General features: G+C 42.8%; 1 protein-coding gene and 1 long non-coding RNA gene across 5 annotated transcripts; one reads left to right on the top strand and one right to left on the bottom strand.

The window, feature by feature from the left end:
* Positions 1 to 429: 429 nt before the first annotated feature.
* Positions 430 to 10,555, bottom strand: LOC131587275 (uncharacterized). 3 transcript variants are annotated; one of them, XR_009279331.1, is made up of 4 exons: positions 9,462 to 10,555; positions 1,862 to 1,967; positions 1,613 to 1,753; positions 430 to 757 (listed from the first exon to the last, which is right to left on the bottom strand). It is a non-coding gene; the product is annotated as an uncharacterized LOC131587275 (long non-coding RNA). The 3 variants fall into 3 exon arrangements; XR_009279332.1 differs by adding an exon at positions 2,570 to 2,662 and having other exon boundaries at positions 430 to 1,753; positions 9,462 to 10,409; XR_009279330.1 differs by having other exon boundaries at positions 430 to 1,753.
* Positions 10,556 to 10,760: 205 nt separating this feature from the next.
* TARDBP (TAR DNA binding protein) lies at positions 10,761 to 16,031 on the top strand. 2 transcript variants are annotated; one of them, XM_058854935.1, is made up of 6 exons: positions 10,761 to 10,915; positions 11,297 to 11,549; positions 12,258 to 12,421; positions 12,730 to 12,870; positions 13,556 to 13,726; positions 14,113 to 16,031. In XM_058854935.1, the coding sequence occupies exons 2-6, from the start codon at positions 11,312 to 11,314 to the stop codon at positions 14,641 to 14,643; spliced, it is 1,245 nt and encodes a 414-aa protein (XP_058710918.1). In that variant the 5' UTR covers positions 10,761 to 10,915; positions 11,297 to 11,311; the 3' UTR covers positions 14,644 to 16,031. The 2 variants fall into 2 exon arrangements, with proteins under 2 accessions (XP_058710918.1, XP_058710919.1); XM_058854936.1 differs by lacking the exon at positions 10,761 to 10,915 and adding an exon at positions 10,931 to 11,169.
* Positions 16,032 to 21,447: the final 5,416 nt, after the last annotated feature.

The raw sequence follows: 21,447 nt of genomic DNA, 5'->3' as shown, positions 1-21,447 counted from the left end.
ATGGGATCCTAGTTGGAGCTGAGCTGAAAATTTGTCTGTTGTTTGGGGTACTTGAGTCTGTAGTTTGTCAGTACAGCCCTCCCATTGTTTTACTTCTTTGCTTGTTTATTTTGTTTGTTTTTTAATTTTAGGGTGATTAAGTTTGGATTGGCATTCTTGGATAATGTTCCCTGTCCCATATAGGAGATATAAACACCCAATAACCCCACACCATACTAGACTTTTCCCAAATGCTCTCCCAACTGGGCTTCATCTTTGAGACAGACTCATCTCTTCTACTTGCAGCCTTAGTTTCTAATTCCATGGAAGCCTTTCCCATTGTCTGCTACTGTATAGAGCTGTTAAAGAAATCTTCTTTCTGTCTAATCTTGACACAATTAAAAAAAAAACAAAAACAAAAACCAAGCAACAACAAACTTTTATTTTCAAGCCAGAACCAAGCAAAACAAAAATGTTTCAAAGTCACTGTTCAATGGAGAAAAATCCTTTCCCAATCCAAAGTGGACAGTTCCTCAGCCATTTCCAAGATGGAAAGAGGCCATTTTATGATCCAGAAAGCATCCATTTTCTGTCAGTCCTGAGCCAGGGAGGCTTGTGCCTGTGTCAGTTCTAGGCGGGGAATGGCTGGCATTTCTCCAAGCTTGGGAGTGTTGCTATCACAGCAATTGTTTGGTGATGCCATCCCAATAAAGCTTCATTATGGTGTTCCTCTTTCTATAAACCTCAGTGCCCTCCAGTGTCCCCAGCAATCACTTATCTAATATTAGGATATTAAAAAATATGGAAAGATTTTAAAGAGACTTATTAAAATGCAATTAGCAGCATGTACGACTTAAGCAGTGAGATTATTTTAAAAAATGACTTGATTGTGTGGAATGCCATGCACCTTATAGAGATAATAAAGCTGCCAATCAAGTCCATTTTCAAATTAGGAAATTTTCATTCTTTTTTTACAGCCCCCTAAGTGAATATTAAAACTGATTATTAACCTCGAAGTGTAGCAGCGGGCCCTGAGCCTGTGAGCTCTGAAAGGGAGGTTTCATAACCGACGGTAGCCTGGGTTTCAGTTCCCATTTGGACTGAGATCTCTGTGTTTATTTAAAGGGACAGTGCTCACCCTTTGAATAACGAAATCTGGTAAGCCTGCATGGGTTCCTTGTTTAGAAAGGGGCAAAGCTCCAGAGCTTGCCATGGGAGCCCAAAGCGCAACGGCTGCAGTGGCCCCGCGGTGCAAGGCTGTGATAACCTGCAGGTAAGGCTGCCCCCGTATGTCCGATCACAGTATCTCCACGAATCCTCCACTCCCAGCATAGAACCTGCCTTTTCTTCAAACAAAAATGTGTACGTTAAATGAATGTTTCTGTGGGAACACACCCCTTTGACATACTCAGGTTGCTGTGCATAGATTTTCAGTGGATGTTATTATTCTCAGTTTATTTTATTACTTCCCTCGTTAAATGTAAAACCCTGTCGTTTACCTTGCCTTCTTTTTATTTAATTTCTGTCCTACTGAGAGACAATCAAGTGTGACATTTCCTGCTATTTCACTTTGCTGGTATTTTTTTTTCATTTATAAAAAAAGGATCTTTCTCTAAGAATTAAGTCACGTTACCTTGACAGGTTACTCATTTTTCAGCTCTTTACTCCACTGTCAAAATAGATTTATTGGTGCTTCCTGGATTTCTCTTTTCAAACTGGAAATGATGAATTCTCTGGAAGGCAGCAAGTTATCCTTAAGTTGAACATTTTATTTCTGGAAAAATGCAAAGATTCAGAGGGAGTCACTTAGGAAGGGGTAGTCAAAGATTCCAACTCCAAAGCAAGAGAATGTCCTTAACTTTAAATATGTGCTTATATTTACCTTTGCTGATCTCTTTGGGAGCACACTCAGGTCTGAAGGTATGAATGGGGACACTTCCCCATACTGGTGCCAAGCTGCTTTGCAGGAATGAGAGTCCAGACAATATCTAAACAGAGAGAAAGTCACTGAGTTTGGAAGCATCTAGGATAGAAGTTATTTTATCAGCACACGTCTCGTGACTGTAACCCCCTATAGAATGTAGCTGTGGCAACTGGCTCTACTTAGAATTTGCATGGAAGCTATCTATACATCTTTTCAAAGTAAATAATCTGCCTGGGTTGGATAACAGGGGTTAGGAGGATGACAAATTGGGTTAATAAAATGTCAGCAAGAGCCAGGTTTTAAGTCTGGAATGAATCACAAGTGAAACAAGTTTAGTGGCCAGGGTTCACCCTTGATCTTGAATTGCTATTTGCCCACATCACTGAGTAACCACAAGTCATCCAGTGTAACTCAGCACAACTGACAATCCAGCACTGGCAATATTGTCTGGGTGGGGAGGGGAGAAAGATGTTACTGCCTAGTTAGTCATGGCACAGTTAATAAGAAGCACTGAAAAAACAGTATGCCACAGAGATGGCATTAGACCTCCACATCTCTGCTGAAAAGCAGCATCTCCAGCACACCCCATGTCCTGTGCTGCTCCTGAAGCTTTCAATGTGCCTCTCTTCTGCTCCCCAGAATGAAGCAAGTGTTTTCATGGCTCACCCTTTAGGCTAGTCTGGGTGGAGAATGTTTGTAGTGGTTTAGTATGCTCATCGGGATGAACTGAGCATCACTGATATTTTGGGAGTCAGAAGGCTAGAAGGGAAAGAAATGCAATCAGTCAGTATCGAGGTACACCAGAGAAGAGACGTGGAGACTTGGGGAGCTATACTGCAGGTGGAATAATAGAACTGCATAAAAGAGTTCTGAAAATAACTGTTGCTTGTTGCTTTTTGTTGGTTTATTTTTCCCATTTCCATAAGCAACTACTCACTGATAAGCGAATATTATGATTGGAACCACACTGGAAATGACAAAGAGAATAAAGGATATGCAATGGACATCTAATCTTTGAGTCCGTGAGCTACTAAATGTATGGTAATGCCAAACCAGTAAATAACTGAGTTATTAACATATTCTACAATTAGATCAAGCAAAACAAGCATTCACTAATACTGAGACATTTCCTGGCAGCAAGGAGAGATTACTCAAAAGATTTGAACAAGTGTTATGTATGAAAGCATGACTGCCAGGCTGGAAAGCCAACTTTGAAAAGCATGAAGACTTTGTCCCACAAACTACCTTGCTTTCCTTAATTAGGATCAGCTTCAGGAAGAGCTTTACCATGGATGCTGGCAGAACCAGACAGTGAAAAGAACAAACTTTACCTAATGCCAAATCTTCCAGCTGCAACTCGGACAGAAGCACTTGCTCTGCAAGTCTGTGTTTCAGAAACTCAACACAGAGTTAAACAAATGGCAAAGCAGTGGGAAGTCTGATATGTGGCAATTCAAATATATTAGACCAAACAACTGAAAAAATAACCCTGCATTATTTGTAGCAGCTTATTGACCATGATAAGTTTTGATCCAAGTGTATTTCTGAGCGTGGAATAATTGACACAGACACGGCTCCTGTGTTTCTTCTCTAGTCCTAAAAATAGGCATGGAAAATCTGAAATAGAAATCTGTATTTTTCTTTATTGTTGGAAATGGGGAGATAGAAAACACACTTTCAAATCCTGGGATCTGCCACCCCCTCAGAGCTTTCCCCTCTCAGCTGTGCTGCAGGATATGTGGGTGCTCCAGGCTCTCTGTCTGCCTTCTGCAGCCCCTCCAGGTGTCAGCCTTGCACTTTGCATGAGGCTTTCTTCCCTTAGCCATATCTGGAATGAAGCGCTGGGTTCAGTGGAGATTCCTGACAGAAGAGCATCAGAGATCTTAAAATATAGAATGCATTCCCTAATTTCATTTCAGAAAAAAGTGCTAAATTATCAGACTGCCACGAGGCCTCCCTCAGAATGGTCAAACTGATGCCATGGTGTATGGGAGAGGATCTAATTGGATCCATTATCTTTCAGCAGGATCTGCCTATAAAACTGTGAACATTTGCCAGCCCAGAAACAGTCCAGGAGCCAGGACTTTCACATGGATTTTCTTTTTTTAGGATGTAATTGACATGACTGGCCTCTCCTTGGCCTTAATCCCTAACTACTTCCCAAGATCCTAAAAGCTTTTGCTCTCCTCTGCACTCTTGCACATAAATCAGGACTACACTGAGATTTTCTCACTGGATCTCATCATGGTAAAGCCACTGGAAACTCGAATGCAGGAAAGCATATGCAGGCCCACCACAACATCTGACCCTGCTCTGACTTCAGGGTTAAGACTGCTGGCAGTGCTGGTTTTTGGTTAAGGACGAGCACTTTAGGAAAGACAGCAAAGAAACATAAATGGGCCTTGTCAGACACTCCTATACCTAGAGGACTACACATACAGCCTGGATGTCAGCAGTAGGATTCCCCTTAGGATGTTGCTGTAATTTATGATATGGCTCAGAATTACTACAATACTTCAGCAGGTCAAATTTCAGAGGTACACTTAAAACTACATGCATGAGTAATAATGCATGAAACTGTGAAAACAGAAATCCATCCTTTGAACAGAGCAGGAAGGGGGTCGTGTCAAGCCCAAGTGGTGTGGGAAGTTTGCAAAAATACAATGTTTGTTTCATATTTAAGTGTCTTTCAGTTTCACAAGTAGAAATTAGAGGCATGGCAGAGTCTTGATGTTATAGGTTTTGAGATGACATCCATGGATGAGAAACTGTGTTGAATTCAGGGTTTAATTCTTGTAGTGTAATCACTGCTTGAAGAAGAGCTGCTTGGTGCCAGCAATTTTCAGTAACCACTGAGTTGGGAAGACTTCAAATATAGACTGTGATGGATCCAAAGGTATACATTAACTGTCATAGGACAACTTGCAAACATGATAATGAATGTAGTTTTCACAAGGTCTTTCAGAAAGTCTGAGCATTTCAAAATTTTTATGGTTGTTAGGAGCAAGTTTGTCATGACAGCACAATTCTAGGTGTCAGGTGTCACTAAGATTTTTCACTATGGGCTTGCAGAATGACCTTGGGGAGCCTGGCTTATCCTAATACCTCAATCTTCCAAACAGTTACATGTAACATTACTGGCCAGAACTGGATTAATTAATTGCATTATAAATTCAATTTTATATATATATATATATATAAAATAAAAAGAATACATGTAAAAATTCAGAAAGAGAAGGATAGAAGTCGATCACCTCTGGCAGTTTCAACTACACAAAAAATCCATTTGGTCACGTTTGGTTGATCGGTAGCTCTCGCCACCCTCATCAAGGATGACTTTCACTTCTACGAACATTAGTTCTCCCCTTTCTGTGGATGTCAACTATTTCTCACGTAAAGGTCTTGCTCCTCTTTCAAAATTACCTGTATTAAGGCAAATTATGTGTTCCCTTCCTTTCCTTGTTGAAAATCATTTACATGAGGAATCACAGATCTGAGATTATAGATAGTGGGGCAGGGAATGCAGAAATACAGCTAAGGTTGGAAATTTGGGTGGGCCTCAATTTATAGTGGACAGCCAAAGAACAAAGGTCTGATGTCATCGTAAATCATTTATATTGTGAATGATTTAAAATAATGAAAACCCATATGCATTAAATTTTGACCTGTACATCCATTTTGAGATATTTTAAGTAGACAAAAGATAGATTTTACATAAATCTTCAGTAAATGTACTTCAAAGAAATATCACCAGGCAGTAAAGCCTAAGTATTTTAAAAACAGTCTTTGTCTTATCCTTCAGCTCTTGCTTCAATGTGCATCGTTGAAAACCAGCAAAAAAATACTCAGACTGTCTGCCCTGTCCTTGAGAGAAAAGCAGAAAAGATAAAAACATAGAAAGGGAACTAGACAAAACAGCTTGTGAACAGATCCTGGCAAAGCTGTCCTTCACACTATTCCAGGTGTTACAGGAATACTTAGTACACCTTACCCAAGCCACATGTGGTTTTTGAAGGAATCTATTTCCAACCTCCTGTGTAAATTCCAGTATTTGTATTCAGTATTTAGAACCTGTCACACACCAACACATGCTGTTTTATGAACCAGTTCCCAGTCTGTGGGTTTCATCCTTTTCATCACCAAAGGATGAACTTCCATCAGCATAGGTTGGCATTATGCCAACCTATGCTGATGGAAGTTCATGCTCTTCCATGCTAGGAGTTACTATAGAATCTAGCCAAAAGGACTCTGAATCCCAGCTCCAATACACTGCACAAGGCATCAAATTCCTTTGGAAGATGCCTGACACATCAGCACTGGGAACTGAACTCTGGGAACTGACTAGATATGTCTGTGAATCACAGGGAGAAATTCTTCCCAGTCTCTGCTATTGGATGCTCTAGAAAGGCAACAGACATGACTTGAAGATGGCTTGATCTCACTCTGCCAAACAAAACAGAGCAAAGTGAATTTTGCGCTCCCTGTGCAAGATGAAAATGTTTGACAACTCCCACAGGTACCACTCAAACAAGAGGGTGGAGATGGGCAGACAATCCCCACCGTTCTGAACTATTCACGGCTCGCAAAGGTAGGAGCCAGCAGGCCAATGCCAGCAGTGGCTTTGGAGCTCAGAGGGGCCTTTTTGTCACCATTTGGGTTTCCAGTAACTGCAGAAGATACTTAGTTCCCACCACAGCTCTCAGCCAGGCTAGTCCTTTTATATGCTGGGGCTGGGTTTGCAGAGTAGCAGCCAGGACACCACCACACCTGGCTAGTGAGCCCTGGAGTTCCAGTGACACGGACTCCAACCAGCCTCACCCAATAGCTACTAGGGCTGGAAGGACTCAGACTTAGCCACTGAGCTCTTCTGGAACTTTAGAAGAGCCAAATCTATAAAAAAATCTGAGTTTCATTGTGTTTGCTGAGAGATTAAAAAACACATCACCTCTTCTAATCAGTTTGGAAGACTTAAGTAAATAAGGATATGAACCAAAAGGAAAGCAAAAACTTCCTCTTTATGAAACAGGACTAAACTGTCTCAGGTGGATTAGAAATGAGATAATTGGAATAATCGTTTCATAGGGTCATGGTAAAGTTGCCTAAAATATTTCAGGCACTAAAGTGAAGCTTTAAGTGTTGTTTTAACTAAGGGAATTAGGAAGAGTGTAAGTACCATGGACTAAATCATCTTTCCAGGTACTTTATGTGGGTGAAAGCTACTTACTTTGTTTCAGGGAAACTTTAGTAATTGTTTTAGACTGCGGGGCATGAGTAAATTTTTATATTGTTAAATTGCTTGTGAGTAGAAAGCTCTAATCATGGCAGATATTTATTGAGAAACTGTTAATCCTCCTTATATTCCTGCATTACTCTGAGACACTTGATATTGTGGGGGAAAATAAAGACTCCCAGCAAGTAAAGAAGAAAGGTCGGATTTATTAACTAATGACAAAATCGGGCTCTCTACAATCTGATTACACTGATACACCATTATTTGTTAAATTCTCCTGTCTTTTACTGCTCTGTGATTAGAAATAAGCGTAGGCTCTTAACATTTTTCAGTACCCACAGTTGCGTGGGTTTTTTTTGTATCAAGAGCTTATATTTAGGTGCCTATTGATGTTGTTTTTCATCCCAAGTGCTTTTGGGAGGGTGAACAGCTGATCATTACACTGAGTTTGCTTGCACCCATGAGCACACTTAACCTAGAGCAGCAAATAGTTATTGTATTGCATTTTGTTTTGTGCCTGTGGGCACACTTAAGTCAATATACATGATGGCTAGTACCACATATTGTATTTGTCTGCACCCATGGGCCCTTGGAATCGCCAGTGTGAGGGAATTGGTGAATTAACTAGTGGTATGCCCACTGGTGTACTTACTTCAAGAGCAATGCTATTATTAATTGCTTAACTTAAACCTAATCATAATGCATAATAACAGAACAACAAAAGCGCTGCAAGAATCCCGATTCACACAGAAAGGGGATAGCGACATCTGCTAATTCTAAGCTTGTTTGTTGCCAAAACTGAGGAAGAAGTTTTTGGGGCAGAAGTCTCTTATGGCTAATTGTCCTTCTTTTCCTCCCTGTTTCACAGCCAGCACAGAGCTCCCTGCTCTTGTCAAGCTTTTACCTGCATGAAATCTAGTCCAAGGCTGGTGCTTATTCTGCTCATTAGTGAAATTACCACCAGATGCTGTGTGAGATGGAGGTTGCTCTGGCTCAGCACAACAGCTTTTTCAACAGTGCAACTGCTAAACTCTGAGTGGAAATGGTGCAGCAGGTAATGCTGACACACTGCAAACACCATTCCATCCTCACAGCATGTTCAAATAATAGTGGCTGTCTATTATTATAGTAAATAATGTTCAAATAATAGTGTCAGTCTAATGCTGACTTGGCAACACCACAAGTGGCTTTGGGATGTACACTGTGGATCACCAAAACATGTAGGCATTTCAGGAGCATTACCTTCTCTTGTTAGCCTGTGTCTCGTCAGGTCCTTCTTTCAACTATGTTAAAAAATTGTAATTCAGTGGTAAGACTGAGTCTCAAGTCACACTGTCATAGATGAGATGAGCTTCAGTGGTGCTGGAAGCCAATTTTTGCACTTGAAGAAATCTAAAGTGGGAGTCTTAAATACTCTCAGCAGAAGCCATTAATGCAAGGTATTGGATTAACCTTTTCTAGCTGTAGAGTCATCTGTCCTTACAAATAGCCCTTTATTTTTATGGGTTTTTGGGGGGTTTGTTTGTTTGTTTTAGGTTTTTTTGGTTGGTTGGTTTTTTGATTTTTATTTTTTTGGAGACCAGTGCAAAGAAGATCAAGCTAGAAGGATACCAGGTACACAGATTGGATGAGTGCCACAAAGGAGGAGAAAAAGGTGGTAAAATTATTTTCCTAATAGTAGTATGGTACAGTCCACAGGTTAAGCTGCTGAAGTGGTTAGAGAAAGCTCTGCAGTGCATTATTTTCTATGCACTTTTGCTATGATGATAGCAGGCAGGACTTCACAGCTCTGCTAATGCCAATCGTGTGTGGCTTCTTGATCATATAGATCTTGTAATAAATACTGATTGCATTACAGATGTCTCTGGTGTGACTCCTGGCTAATATGACTGACACACCAGACAAGTCCATTAGTAAAGCACCAGAATAAAGTAAGATGGAGATGTGGAATGGCAATCATCCAGATGGAAAATGACAGATTAAAACCATAGATCAGTTATTAATGTATAGCTTTTTAGTATTATCACTGCAAAGAAAAAAAAAAAAAATTAGTGTTTACCTAGAGGGTGATGCTACTGAAAGCAGATGGTTAACCTTATAAAAGAGACAAGACCAGATGGAAAATACGAGCAGGGCAGTAAATGGGGGAGTGGCACAAAAAACCCCCAAACACCCTGAGGAATTAATGAAGACATTGATTCTGGGCAATGAACCAGTTGTTGGGGACAGCATCAGACTAGACAAGTATGAGATACAGAAATGAGTGACCACGAAACTCTGCATTAGTCAGCCTGGTGAATCTAGTTCTTCCCAAGAAAAAGAGAATACCTGCATAAGATCTGCAGAGGCATGTTGGATCAATTCTTCCTACCCAGTGCAGACTGATGCTGTTCAAGGGCCAAGATGTCTCAGCCAGTATTGCTCACATGCCTCTGTTGGCAAGAGGGTTTTTGTCCTTTTCCAACTTACAGAGAACGTTCAACACCAGCACTGCCAGGGTGCTGCTGATAACAAATGACTGCATCTCTAATGTTTCCATGCTCTTCTGTCCAGTTCTGTGATAAAGGGATCTTCAAGTACATGTGGAGTCTCCTCCTGCACAACTGGAAGAGCCCTGGGTTCACTTCAGATGATTCACAGGAAAGTTCTCTCCAGGGGTGGAGACTCCTCATCTTCCCTGGAAACACAGCTCCACTACTCAGGCCTTGTTAGAAAAGTCTTTGGGGACTGTGATTGGTTTGTTTCTAGCCTTAAGTTATTGAAGGGGTTTTTGGTTATTTTTTGTTTGTTTGGGTTTTTGCTTGTTTTATTTAGTTAGTTTTTGCTGTTGTATTTTTCCAGAAATCACAGAATCTTCTGAGTAGGAGGGGACCCATAGTATCATCCAGTCCAAATCCTGCACAGCACACACCCCAACAATCCCACCCTGTCCCTAAGAGCCTTGTCTAAACACTCCTTGAGCTCTAGCAGCCTTGGTACCCTGACCACTGCCCTGGGAACCTGTTTAGTGCCCAACCATCCTCCGGGCTAAGCATCTTTTCCTGAGGTATTTGCCTAAATCTCCCCTGACACACCTCCAGCCGTTCCCTCGGGTCCTGTCACTGGTCGCAGAGAGCAGATATCGGAGCTACCCCTCCGCTGCCCCTCACGAGGAAGTTGTACGATGCGATGAGGTTTCCCCTCGTTCTTCTCCATGCTGAACACGCCAGATGACCAAGTTTGGGTTTTGGTGTTTTGTTTTTCAGTTTTGTTTTTTTTTTTAATGAGGTGCGCTTGTTCTTCCGGGTAGCGGAGACAGGAGAGAGGCATCGCGGAGCTTTGGCAAGGCTGTCTTTAACGGCTGCTCCGGGCGAGCTACTCCGGCCGCGCCCCGGGGTAAATTTCGACGTCGGAGCTCTTCCGTTACCGCCCTCACGGACAGCTCCCGGACGGCGCCGGCTCCGGGCAGCTCCCGCTGTCGCGCAGGCGCGGACAGGGCCGCACCATCGGCCCCGCGCTTGGGGGAGCACGGCTCGGATCGCCGCCGTCGCCGCCGGTTCCGAGAAAGCCGCCCGACCTTCGGCTGCGAGGAGGCGGCCGGCGCTGGGGCACGGCCGGGGCTCCACGCTCTCCCGCCTACGGAGCGCCCCGCCGCAGTACGCCCCCCCTCGGCCGCCTGGAATGGTTCGGCCCGCGGCCCGGCCCGGCCTCTGAGGGGCCGCGGCCGCCATTTTGTGCGGCGGCGAGTAGAGCGCGGTGGAGTTGTCGAGGGGTTCTTGGGACGTCGTTCCCTTCCCTGGCCGGTGAGCGGGGCGCGGGGCTGGGTGGGGCCCGGCCCGGCTGCCCGCGGTGCTGAGGCGGGTGGAGCCGCATTCGGAGGTTTCGGGCTCGGGCGGACCCGGCAGGCGGCGAGGCCGAGGGGGGCTGTGCTCCCGGCTCCGCGAGGGGAGCCTGTGGCGCTCCTGGGAATTTCCGCCGTGCTCGGGGACCGGTCGGTGTTGGTATCTCCATAGCTTCAGGACGGACCGAGGTGTACGGCAGGGCCGGAGGCTTAAAGGTTTATAAATGGCCCCTCTTGTGTAATAAACACAGAGATACCCGTGCCTCAGGGCGAAGAAGATGAAAGCTAAGTCAGGGGGTATAGGGTGATCGCTTACGCCTGCTCTATCCGTTTTGTACTTCAGTAACTTCCAGCGAAGATGTCGGAGTATATCCGGGTGACGGAGGACGAGAACGATGAGCCCATCGAAATCCCGTCGGAGGACGACGGCACGGTTCTGTTGTCCACGGTGACGGCGCAGTTCCCCGGGGCGTGCGGGCTGCGTTACCGGAACCCGGTGTCGCAGTGCATGCGGGGAGTCCGGCTGGTCGAGGGCATCCTGCACGCCCCCGAGGCCGGCTGGGGGAACCTCGTATACGTCGTGAATTACCCCAAAGGTTTGTCCTCGTGGCTTCGGTTCTCTGTACAAGCCTGTTTTCTTTAAGGTCCTAGTCGCTGCTGATCTAACATGGCAACACTGTTACTCTAACTCTCGGATTCACAAGAGATTACTGGTTTATTCAGGTGTCTGTTTTGCCCAGTTGATTTGACCCCATTGAGATTTTAATTTTTTTAATATTACCCAAACGAGTACTTTAATGACAAAGTCTTGTGTTATCCTTGAAGGATAGCCTCATATAGGCCTTGAAAGACTATAGTGCACTGTAATCTGTCTGTAGTCACAGACACTTCTCAAGGCATGGGTTGGTCAGAGGTACCATTTGGAAGTGCTCAGGAAAGGAGAAACCTGGCCACTCTGCTCCACCTCCAAAAAAAAGAGGGGAAGGAAGTGAATTGCTAGTGAAGTAATCTTGTTAAAAATTCATGTTTTCTCCACGTTATAGGACTCTGAGTGTTGCTAGATAACACTTAAACTAATGCAGAACTAACTGGGTCAAATTGCATTTTGGAGGAGGACTCTGTTGTGGACTGGCTTTGGTTCAGGGTAGTGAGATATGTGTTCCAGTCAGCTCTCAACAGCTGGTGTGTGTCTCTTGCAATCTGTACTCTTTCTCATCATGGGTTATAATTTAATACCATGAAGTTCATAGTCAGCGGGTCAATTTCCAGAGCTCGGGATGTCTAATGTACTTTTTTATATTCAGATAATAAGAGAAAAATGGATGAAACCGATGCGTCATCAGCTGTGAAAGTGAAGCGAGCAGTACAGAAGACTTCAGATTTAATAGTCCTGGGTCTTCCCTGGAAAACCACTGAACAAGACTTAAAGGAATATTTCAGTACCTTTGGAGAAGTTCTGATGGTGCAGGTAAAATCCATTTGCAGCTCAAGTAAGGAGGGACATTGAGTAGATATCAGGCTTCTGAGAAAACGAGTAGAAACAACGGAGCTTTATAAACTTGGACAAGATCAGAAGCTGTGTCTCATCCTAAGGGTGTCTTTTCTTTCAATGAGCCTGTTAATTTTGGGAGAAGATGTTAAGGAATTAGAGGTTGCTGTGATAAGAATGGTTATAAGACTGATGAACTCTCAGACAGATTTTTACCAAATTCATTCAGTAACAACACGCTTTATACTAGTGGTTACTTCTGGGTTTTGGGTTTTTTTTCCACCTAGGTTAAGAAGGATATTAAAACGGGCCATTCAAAAGGTTTTGGGTTTGTTCGGTTCACGGATTACGAAACCCAAGTGAAAGTAATGTCTCAGCGGCACATGATCGATGGAAGATGGTGTGACTGTAAACTTCCCAACTCTAAGGTACTTTGGGATTTACTACTTTTATTTGTAACAAACACTCCAAGTGCACCTCTTTGTCAGCTGTGTTAGGGCAGAGCAGCTGCACAGATTTAACTATCCACTCTGGGACGTGGCTTTACTGGGAATGAGCAGAACAAGTGAGAGTAAGGAAGTACAACAGGGGGGAGGTGGGTGAGCTGGAAGTAACTGAAATGTTGGGAAAATAGCTCATTGTGTGAGGGAATGAAATATAGATAGAAATCTGTGTTTGATGTCCAGCAGTACCTGCCTAACTTGCCTATTGCATGAATAAATGCAGAATAAAGCAGATGGAATAACTAATTTGGGGAAGAGCAGAACAGGTCTTTGAGTTCCAAACAGAACCTGTAGCTTCTATACTTGTCTATGTATGCAATTATTACAAAAAAGTGTTCTTCTGCAGTGTCCTTGTTGCCATCCCTGTGTGTTGCTCTTGTGCTCATTTTCTTGTGGCTCTTCTTCCCCGCCTGTACCAAGGTGCAGCTATGTTCTTGGAATAGAATTTTTTAAAATTTATTTATTTATTTTAAGTCTTAAATTTGCAATCTCAAAGTTTTTTCCGTCAGCACCCTTCAGAACAGGCTAGATTATAAGAGTGTCATTTACCTTGAGAACTCAGTTCTCAAGGACTATAGTTGTGATAGGTTTTTCTTTCAATTCTCCCCAGCAAAGTCCGGATGAACCTTTGCGCAGCAGGAAGGTGTTTGTTGGACGCTGCACTGAGGACATGACGGCAGATGAACTCCGACAGTTCTTTGCCCAGTATGGGGAAGTGGTAGATGTCTTCATTCCTAAACCCTTCCGAGCTTTTGCTTTTGTTACATTTGCAGATGATCAGGTAAGTCTTAAAATATTTTAACTTATGCTACATTTTTAGTAGCATGATAAATAGTAGCATCATTTCTGGAACTATACATGAAATGCTTACTTGTCCGCCGTCTTGAGAATTAGAGTGGTATCAGGTTGATCTGATTTATTGAACGGACTGAGATTACGCTTTTAGACGCAACTGTGCAGACAGGAGTTTGTAACCAGCAGTTAGTGTAGTGATGAATGCGAAGCTAAATCACTTCAAATTGAATTCAGTACATGCATATGTTTTCTTTACAGGATAAATATCTACCCAGAATCGTAGGGGATGTTTTGTGTTTTGCCTTGTACTTATAACATTTTTGAAAAAAAGGGCATCTAACATACATTTAATCAATCCCTTATTTCTTATAGGTTGCCCAGTCTCTTTGTGGAGAGGACTTGATCATTAAAGGAATCAGCGTACATATATCCAATGCTGAACCTAAGCACAATAGCAGTAGACAACTAGAGAGAGGTGGAAGATTTGGTGGTAACCCGGGAGGCTTTGGGAATCAGGGTGGGTTTGGTAACAGCAGAGGAGGTGGGGGAGGACTGGGCAACAACCAGGGCAGCAACATGGGCGGGGGTATGAACTTTGGGGCCTTTAGCATCAACCCTGCCATGATGGCAGCGGCTCAGGCGGCCCTGCAGAGCAGCTGGGGGATGATGGGCATGCTGGCCAGCCAGCAGAACCAGTCAGGGCCCTCGGGAAACAACCAGCCTCAAGGCAACATGCAGCGGGAACAGAACCAGGGTTTTAGTTCAGGCAACAACTCGTACGGAGGGTCCAACTCGGGGGCAGCGATAGGCTGGGGCTCGGCCTCAAACACAGGCTCCAGCAGTGGGTTTAATGGAGGCTTTGGTTCAAGCATGGATTCTAAGTCATCAGGCTGGGGAATGTAGACACAGTGGGCTCTGATAGTGACTCTATGGTGGGAAATCAAATTTTTCTAACTCATGGTAAGTATACTGTAAATTACGTATATACTAAAGTTTTCCAAATGAATTTGTTCAGTGTGCAGTATATTCAGCAGTATTTTTGACATTTTTCTTTTCTAAAAAAAAAAAAAAAAAAAAAGAAAAAGAAAAGAAAGGTAAAAGGAATTTTCTAAGTTTTGTTACATATCTAGTTGGAATTCTGAATGCTTGGAAGTGGACTGCTGTTTGCCTGATAGGTGAACTAACACTACAGTCGATAGGAAAGGTTTCTCCTGTAATACTTTATCCCTTGTTTCCCGGCTACCTGAATTCTTTGCATGTTCAAAATGGAACCATTGGTCAGAAACAGCATTCTCTCCCTCTTGTTTTTAATTTGATCCCACCATAAGACTCTCCAAGCGCCCCGTTGGACAACACAGTGTCGTTTTTGTTTGTGTTCGTTTTTTTCTTAACACTGTCTCCCCTCCATACTAAAGTACGATATGAAGGCTTCATTTAATCTCTGCAGTTCATCTCATTTCAAATGTGTATAGAAGAAGCACTTCATTGAAAGCAGTGCTGTAAATATTCTGCCTTAGGAATACTTCTGTCTACATGCTTTCTCATCCAAGAATACTTCATCACACCGCGCATGCTGCGTCTTAGACGGTGGGTGTTCCATTTTTATCCGCTACTCTTTATTTCATGGAGTCGTATCAACGCTGTGAACGCAAGGCTGTGAGATGGAACCAGAAGGCTGTTTGAACTTTTGAAACCATGTGTGGGATTGGTGGTGGTGCCGAGGCATGAGAGGGCTGGTATGTGCGAGATAAAGGAGCGAGCGCATGCAGAGACCTGGTGGTGCATTAATGGGATTTTATTTGACTTGGCGAGATGTCTCTCAATCCTGTGGCTTTGGTGAGAGAGTGTGCGGAGAGCAATGATAGCAGATAATGTACGAGTGTTTATTGCATTCAAAGGACATCCACATGTGGAAGACTTTAAGTGGGCTCTACTTAGTTAATCAATTAGTTGAATGTGTTACGTGAAATGGAATATTTGTATTTCTTTTCCCTTATGTCAACTGCTGTGAATGCTGTATGGTGTGTGGTTTTTTTTCTGTTAATGATCTGTAAGTGTGGTAATGTGACTTGAAGACGCTGGGGGTTTGTGATGAGAACATTGAGCTTGTGGTGTGCTTTGTAATACCTCTTTTAGCAGAGATCACTAGAGCTCAGTGTGCCTCTCCAGGGTGGAAGTTCCACTGTCTGTAAGATACCCATAAGAATGCTGTTTGCTGCAGTTTCGTGTTTGGATGCTTTTTATAAGATTTGTCACTGTAGGAAATTCTTAAATAAAACTGATTTAAGTAATATGTGTCTTTGTTTTGCAGCCCTGAATGCAAAGAATTCATAGCAGTTAATTAATTTTACCCTTTTGCGATGAACTTCTGTAAAGCTTTTTGCAGCCACTCGGTTTGTTTCAGATAAGCAGGTTCTAAAGGAGCCACCGCTCAGCACGTATCGATACCCGACACCCACCTCTAAGCCACTGTACCCTTGCACTGTGCAGTGACATAGATCTAAAATCCAGGTCCCACATCTTGGGGTGCCCGCACCTAGACTGGTAAGCAGTTCCCTCCAGATTTCATCTGTGCCAAGGAACATTACTTGTTCTTTTAGCAGTTGAAGTTCCTTATCAGAAGTGGGTTGGGGGAAACAGAACTGCTGTCGTGATGGATTTCTGTCCACAGCATCTCCTTTGGGGATGAATGTTTTTAACTCGTTTTTAGATCAGCCCACTCATGGGAAACAGGGTTCTGCCACACTTCCAGCCCCAAAGAATGCTGTTAACTCCTGTTAAAACTAGTAACAGGAAAGACTTTCCAGATGAATAAAGCATTATTAAATATACAGAGTCTGATAAAAGTTTGAACTAAGTTATGACAGCTGCAGATGTAGGAGGCAGCTTCTTAACAAAGTACACGGTGTTAGAGCAGAAGTTAGTGGATGGTTATTTCCACTTGTGGTACGAGCTTGGGGAATTGTGTTGTGTTCTTGGGGTTGCAACCCAATGAAGCTTCGATCTATGTTTTTCTATACACCATAATACTGCTATACCTGTGAGTAGTCTGAATATGGATATTTACACAGTTTTTAACCTATGTAATTTTCAAGGGAAACTTCCTTACTCTGTATCTCACTGAGGCTTGTGAATAGCAAAGCATCTGAACAGCAGACAGAACTGCATGGCTGAGTTTTCCACTGGCAGAATTTAAAAATCAGTTGTGCCTTAATGTGTTCGGTTTAAAGAGGATTTCTAAACACAGGCTGAGAAAGAAATCCCACACATTTGTTCATATTCCACTGCAAAAGTTGCTTACCTTTTTTTTTTCTGCACCTTAATCAGAATAATCTCCAAACTGTCCCATCTGTGAATTTTGCATTTTAGCACTTGCACTATTACCAGCTACTTCTGCTGAGTAACACTTTAAAATGGTATTCTTGGACCTCCAAAGACTAACTGTGACCCCCGCAAGGAACCTCATGGTAAGTTTTTGTAATTAGCATGGTTTTAATTCTGTCTAAATTGTTCAGGTTTAGGTTTAAGAGGCTGGTTGGCAGCACTGAGTAATTTTAGCCTTCCTTCACCTTCAAACAAAATCTTCTGAAAATTTTAGAATTTCAAGTTTCAGTAGCATTTTTAAACTGCTGTGCATACTTTAATGTTTATAAGTGAGTGAATAAACTGTCACTGAAAATACATTGAAGTGTTTCGAGTCTTCATTTTTTTTAAAGAGATACTTCATTTTCAGTTACATTACTCTAGAAAGTGAAATGCTAATGAAAGAGTCTGAGATACAAGAAAGAGGAAATTTATGTATACTGTAAGGGGGTCAATACAATAGAAAAACATGTTTTTTCTAACACTGCTAATCAGTTCCAAGTATCTGTTGTCCACTGTCCTTGGACCGAAACTCTGAATGTGAAAGCTTGTTCTTCAGAAAACTGCTCAGGAAAATACAATTTTTACAGCTGAGAGCAGGAACCTCTCAGGCATGGGCAGTGCAGCAGTAACCTGTAGGGGCACAGGGACAACAGGGCTGGTAAATGCCCCCCACGTACACCAAGGAGCTGGTACCACATACCGGAGCGGTGGGTGAAGGGATGTCGGTGCTCTGCAGGCAGCAGACCTGTGTTCAGTCAGAAGCTGCAGTCAAACAAGAATTCACAGCACTATTTATAAGAAAACAAAATACACTTCATGAAGAAATGAATAAAGCATGCTGTAGGCGGCAGGTGGCAGCTTTGTACTGCTGAATGACTTGTGAGAGCTGCTGGGATATTTCCCCACCCTATCATCTGCAGTCAATCACCCCGGTAACCAGGTACATGTAAGATTAATACTACTGCGTTCTCCTGCTTCAGTGTCACCAATACCATTAACAAAGGGGACCAAGATCATTTTTATGACCTTCATGAGTTAAATTTCCTCCCTGGCCACCTTCACAGTGTTTTCTCAAAATTCCCAATTTACTCTTCAAAGCTGCAGGTGTTTTTTGATCAGCTATATGGTAAGCAGCTGTTAGAACCCCACTGTCCTGCGCAGTTGAGCCACCTTCTAACTCTCCTTGCCCTGTAGTTAACACCACTTACCAGGGAAGCTCTCCAGGCTCATCTTCCTCCACGAACTCGCTCCACGAAGTGCAAAACAACACTGGCAGCAAAAGCTGTTGAACAGTTTGAGATCTAAGTACTGAATTATTGTGCTTCTATGGATTAAATTAAGTTAATGATTCTAAATGTAATTCCTGGATTCTTTTGGAGTGGTAAAATTGCTTGCAAATGAGTATTTGATTTAGAATACAATTTTCATTAGTATTGCATCCTTTGGAAAAGTTCTGTAATCAAGAGAGACAGCATTGAGGAGGAATTTGGGCAGGGACGAGGAAGTGCATTTGTTCTGAATGTAAATTAAAGTAATTGGAATATATGGATATTCTAATCTAAAAGATAAGAGGGACAGTTATGCTATTACATTATACAATGTTTCTCCCAAAACTCAGTCTTGGATCTTGACCAGTTTTATGGAGTAATTAATTTAGCAGTTCAGGCATTAAAAAAACAAAATCCACAACCTTCAGCAATGGGGGATTCTTTTCCCCTCACAAATACTGCTATAGCATGGTTCAATCTTCCTCTCAGAAACAATGCCAATCGGTTTAAAAGCAACAATTCAGTTTATTATGAAACTGTAGTCTCCAAAGAGCTGGAATACAGGAATATATTTACTGTCTTTTTACTCTCCTCACGGAGAACTGAATTGAGTCCTCGGAATTACTTTGCAGTAGGGAGCCGCAGGCATGACCAAGGCATGTTCAATAGTAAATGATTTAACAAATCTAAGGTCAATAATAGAAACTACAGTCATACTGTGGTGTTATCATAACATTATCAGTTTTGTTAGCATTCCATCCTGTTAAACAGCACCTGTAGCACTTGCCATTCTGAAAATCGGCATAATATAAAGGTAGAAATTGATTGTTAAAATAAATGAACATTCTGCATTTCACATTCTGTGAAACAGTTCTGCCTCACGAGCTTAAAGGTACTCCAGGAAAATCTAAGAAAGCCACAGGGCAGTACCTCCTCCATTACATAAATAGTGGAGTAGCCAAGCTGGGTAACTGTCCCCTTGCCTGCACAAAGATGTCACTGTAGGCTTGGTACGAGGCACAGGCTGGAATTTTTCCAGTATCCATCATCACATACGAATCTTCACCTGCATCCCAGAGAACACGAACGAGAGCCATCAATAGAACTGCTGGACATTGTTTAATACAGCAGAGTAGTGACACTCTATAGGCATCATCCGAGACCATATTTTAGGTGTCCTTTGAGTCACTGCAGGCATGTAAGAAGGTGACTGTCATTTTCCCAGCTTGTGCTATTCCCAAAAGCTAACCTATTAAATCCATTGATTGATGGGGGAACGGTAAGAAAGAATTATAAGAAAGCTATCAGCTGTAACTGGATTAAGGCTACTTAGCTACCTTTCACATTCTCACATGGCCTTAAATATGCAAGTACAGTAAAAATTCATTTGTGTCCAGATGTGCTGGTTGGCTGGAGCATTCCCTCTGCACAGCCCCGGAGCCAAGAACCACATTTCATTCCAGGTTCAGACCTTCCCATTATGATTTGCCTTTCTGGGTCAGAACAGGGCTTCATTCACACTGACACTGAATTTCAGCATTGCATTTCCATGCACACCTAGGTCTCCCAGTGTTTGTGTGGAATACATTAACTCTCACATCAGTTCAGTTATTCTGGGTTTCTACATAAACAGTGAATATGTGCATCAATTCAAACAGGCTATAAAGTAACTGCCTGAGGTAAGCCTGAGCCTCCCCAAACCACAATCGCCTAGCTGTGATTTTAAAATTTCATAGGCATACACAGACTGGAGTATCTCCCAAAACTGCCTGCTGAGAAGCTCAGCTCAGTTACTAAGAAGTAAGTCTGAAACACAGTATTCAGCAGGAATGTCCATGTATTACTGTTTTAACTTCCCTGGAGAGATCTGTAATGAAAGAACATTAAAAATTCTCACTACACTGATCTTAGGAAATCTTTTGTAAAATCATTCTTTTCTTTCAACATACTTAGAATCAAATCTCTAAGTAGCAGCATCCAGGGCATCAGCAAGGGCAGATGTACAGAAAGGCATGCACAGACAGGAACTATTTTTCGGCGAGTGTATCAAAGCACATTTACTGCCGAATTCAGTGCCCCGAACACACCTAATTCCAGTAAGTGAGCAACGGAAATTGGTAACGAGAAAGGGCATCTATGTGTTTAATGCCCTAGAAATGAAGTCGAACAGGGCTGACAGGATTCACCTACGTCGACCAGCGTTACCCTGTCACGAAGGAGCAGCACCCTAATGTGCCGCGCTTGCACCGTGCACTCTGACCACGGCGTGGTGCTTCAGGACCGCAAACCCGCACGGCTCACAGCGTCCTTCAGGGCGAATTTGTTACTTACTGCTAAAGGCTGTTGTGGGAAATCACGCCTTTTCTTTACACAATTTCACTCGCGCGGACACAACCTACAGTTGCTGAGAATTAAAACAAAAACAGTGACTGACGCCTGACAGTGTTCTCACACCAAAGAGGAGCGGTGACCTGCACGCAGCCTGGCTGCACTCGCAGGACCAGCCCAAGACATCTGTCGCCTCGACGTATAACTTGTAACTCTTGACAAGTTAGGAAAATTGTTCTATAAAATAAAATCGTATGCCTGGTTCCAAGCTGGACTGTAAGATCAGCTGGAATTCTGGAGTTCTCTTAAAGCTGTACTTTAGAAGTAAATTTCCTAGTAGCCACTTAGGAGTAGTACATGTTGTAGGTACACTACCAAAAATATACCCATGAAGCCACTGTTTCACGGTATCATTGTTTGGTTGATAATCAGGCCATTCCAGCCTGAAGCTGTGGGAATAGGGCAGAGGTTGTGATGCAATCTATCAAGTCATCACACATGAATGATTGGTTTCAGTCAATTTTCAAAGAAGAGGGTGTTGGGAGGAAAAACAAAACAAACCTAAAATGTAACAGAGAAGTGGACCAGGAAACATACAGAGTGACACAACTCTACATCAACATGGTGAAACATGGGCTGAAGAAGATGCAGTAAAAGAGCTGGGCCTGTCTCATGAAGTCTGTGATGAACTGCAATAAACCTCCCCTTACCTTAAGGGCAACACAGGGGCACGACACTCCTGGGT

Source organism: Poecile atricapillus, chromosome 22, assembly GCF_030490865.1.
Source record: "Poecile atricapillus isolate bPoeAtr1 chromosome 22, bPoeAtr1.hap1, whole genome shotgun sequence".
Taxonomy (NCBI): domain Eukaryota; kingdom Metazoa; phylum Chordata; class Aves; order Passeriformes; family Paridae; genus Poecile; species Poecile atricapillus.
Note: the sequence above shows the minus strand (reverse complement) of the source record. Positions and strands in the feature narration are given on the sequence as shown.

Excerpts from the sequence above, each read along its gene's own strand:
- TARDBP (XM_058854935.1), top strand. The coding sequence starts at position 11,312 with ATGTCGGAGTATATCCGGGTGACGGAGGACGAGAACGATGAGCCCATC. Across the intron at positions 11,550-12,257 it reads CGTCGTGAATTACCCCAAAG|ATAATAAGAGAAAAATGGAT; the intron begins GTTTGTCCTCGT and ends TTTTATATTCAG. Across the intron at positions 12,422-12,729 it reads GAGAAGTTCTGATGGTGCAG|GTTAAGAAGGATATTAAAAC; the intron begins GTAAAATCCATT and ends TTTTCCACCTAG.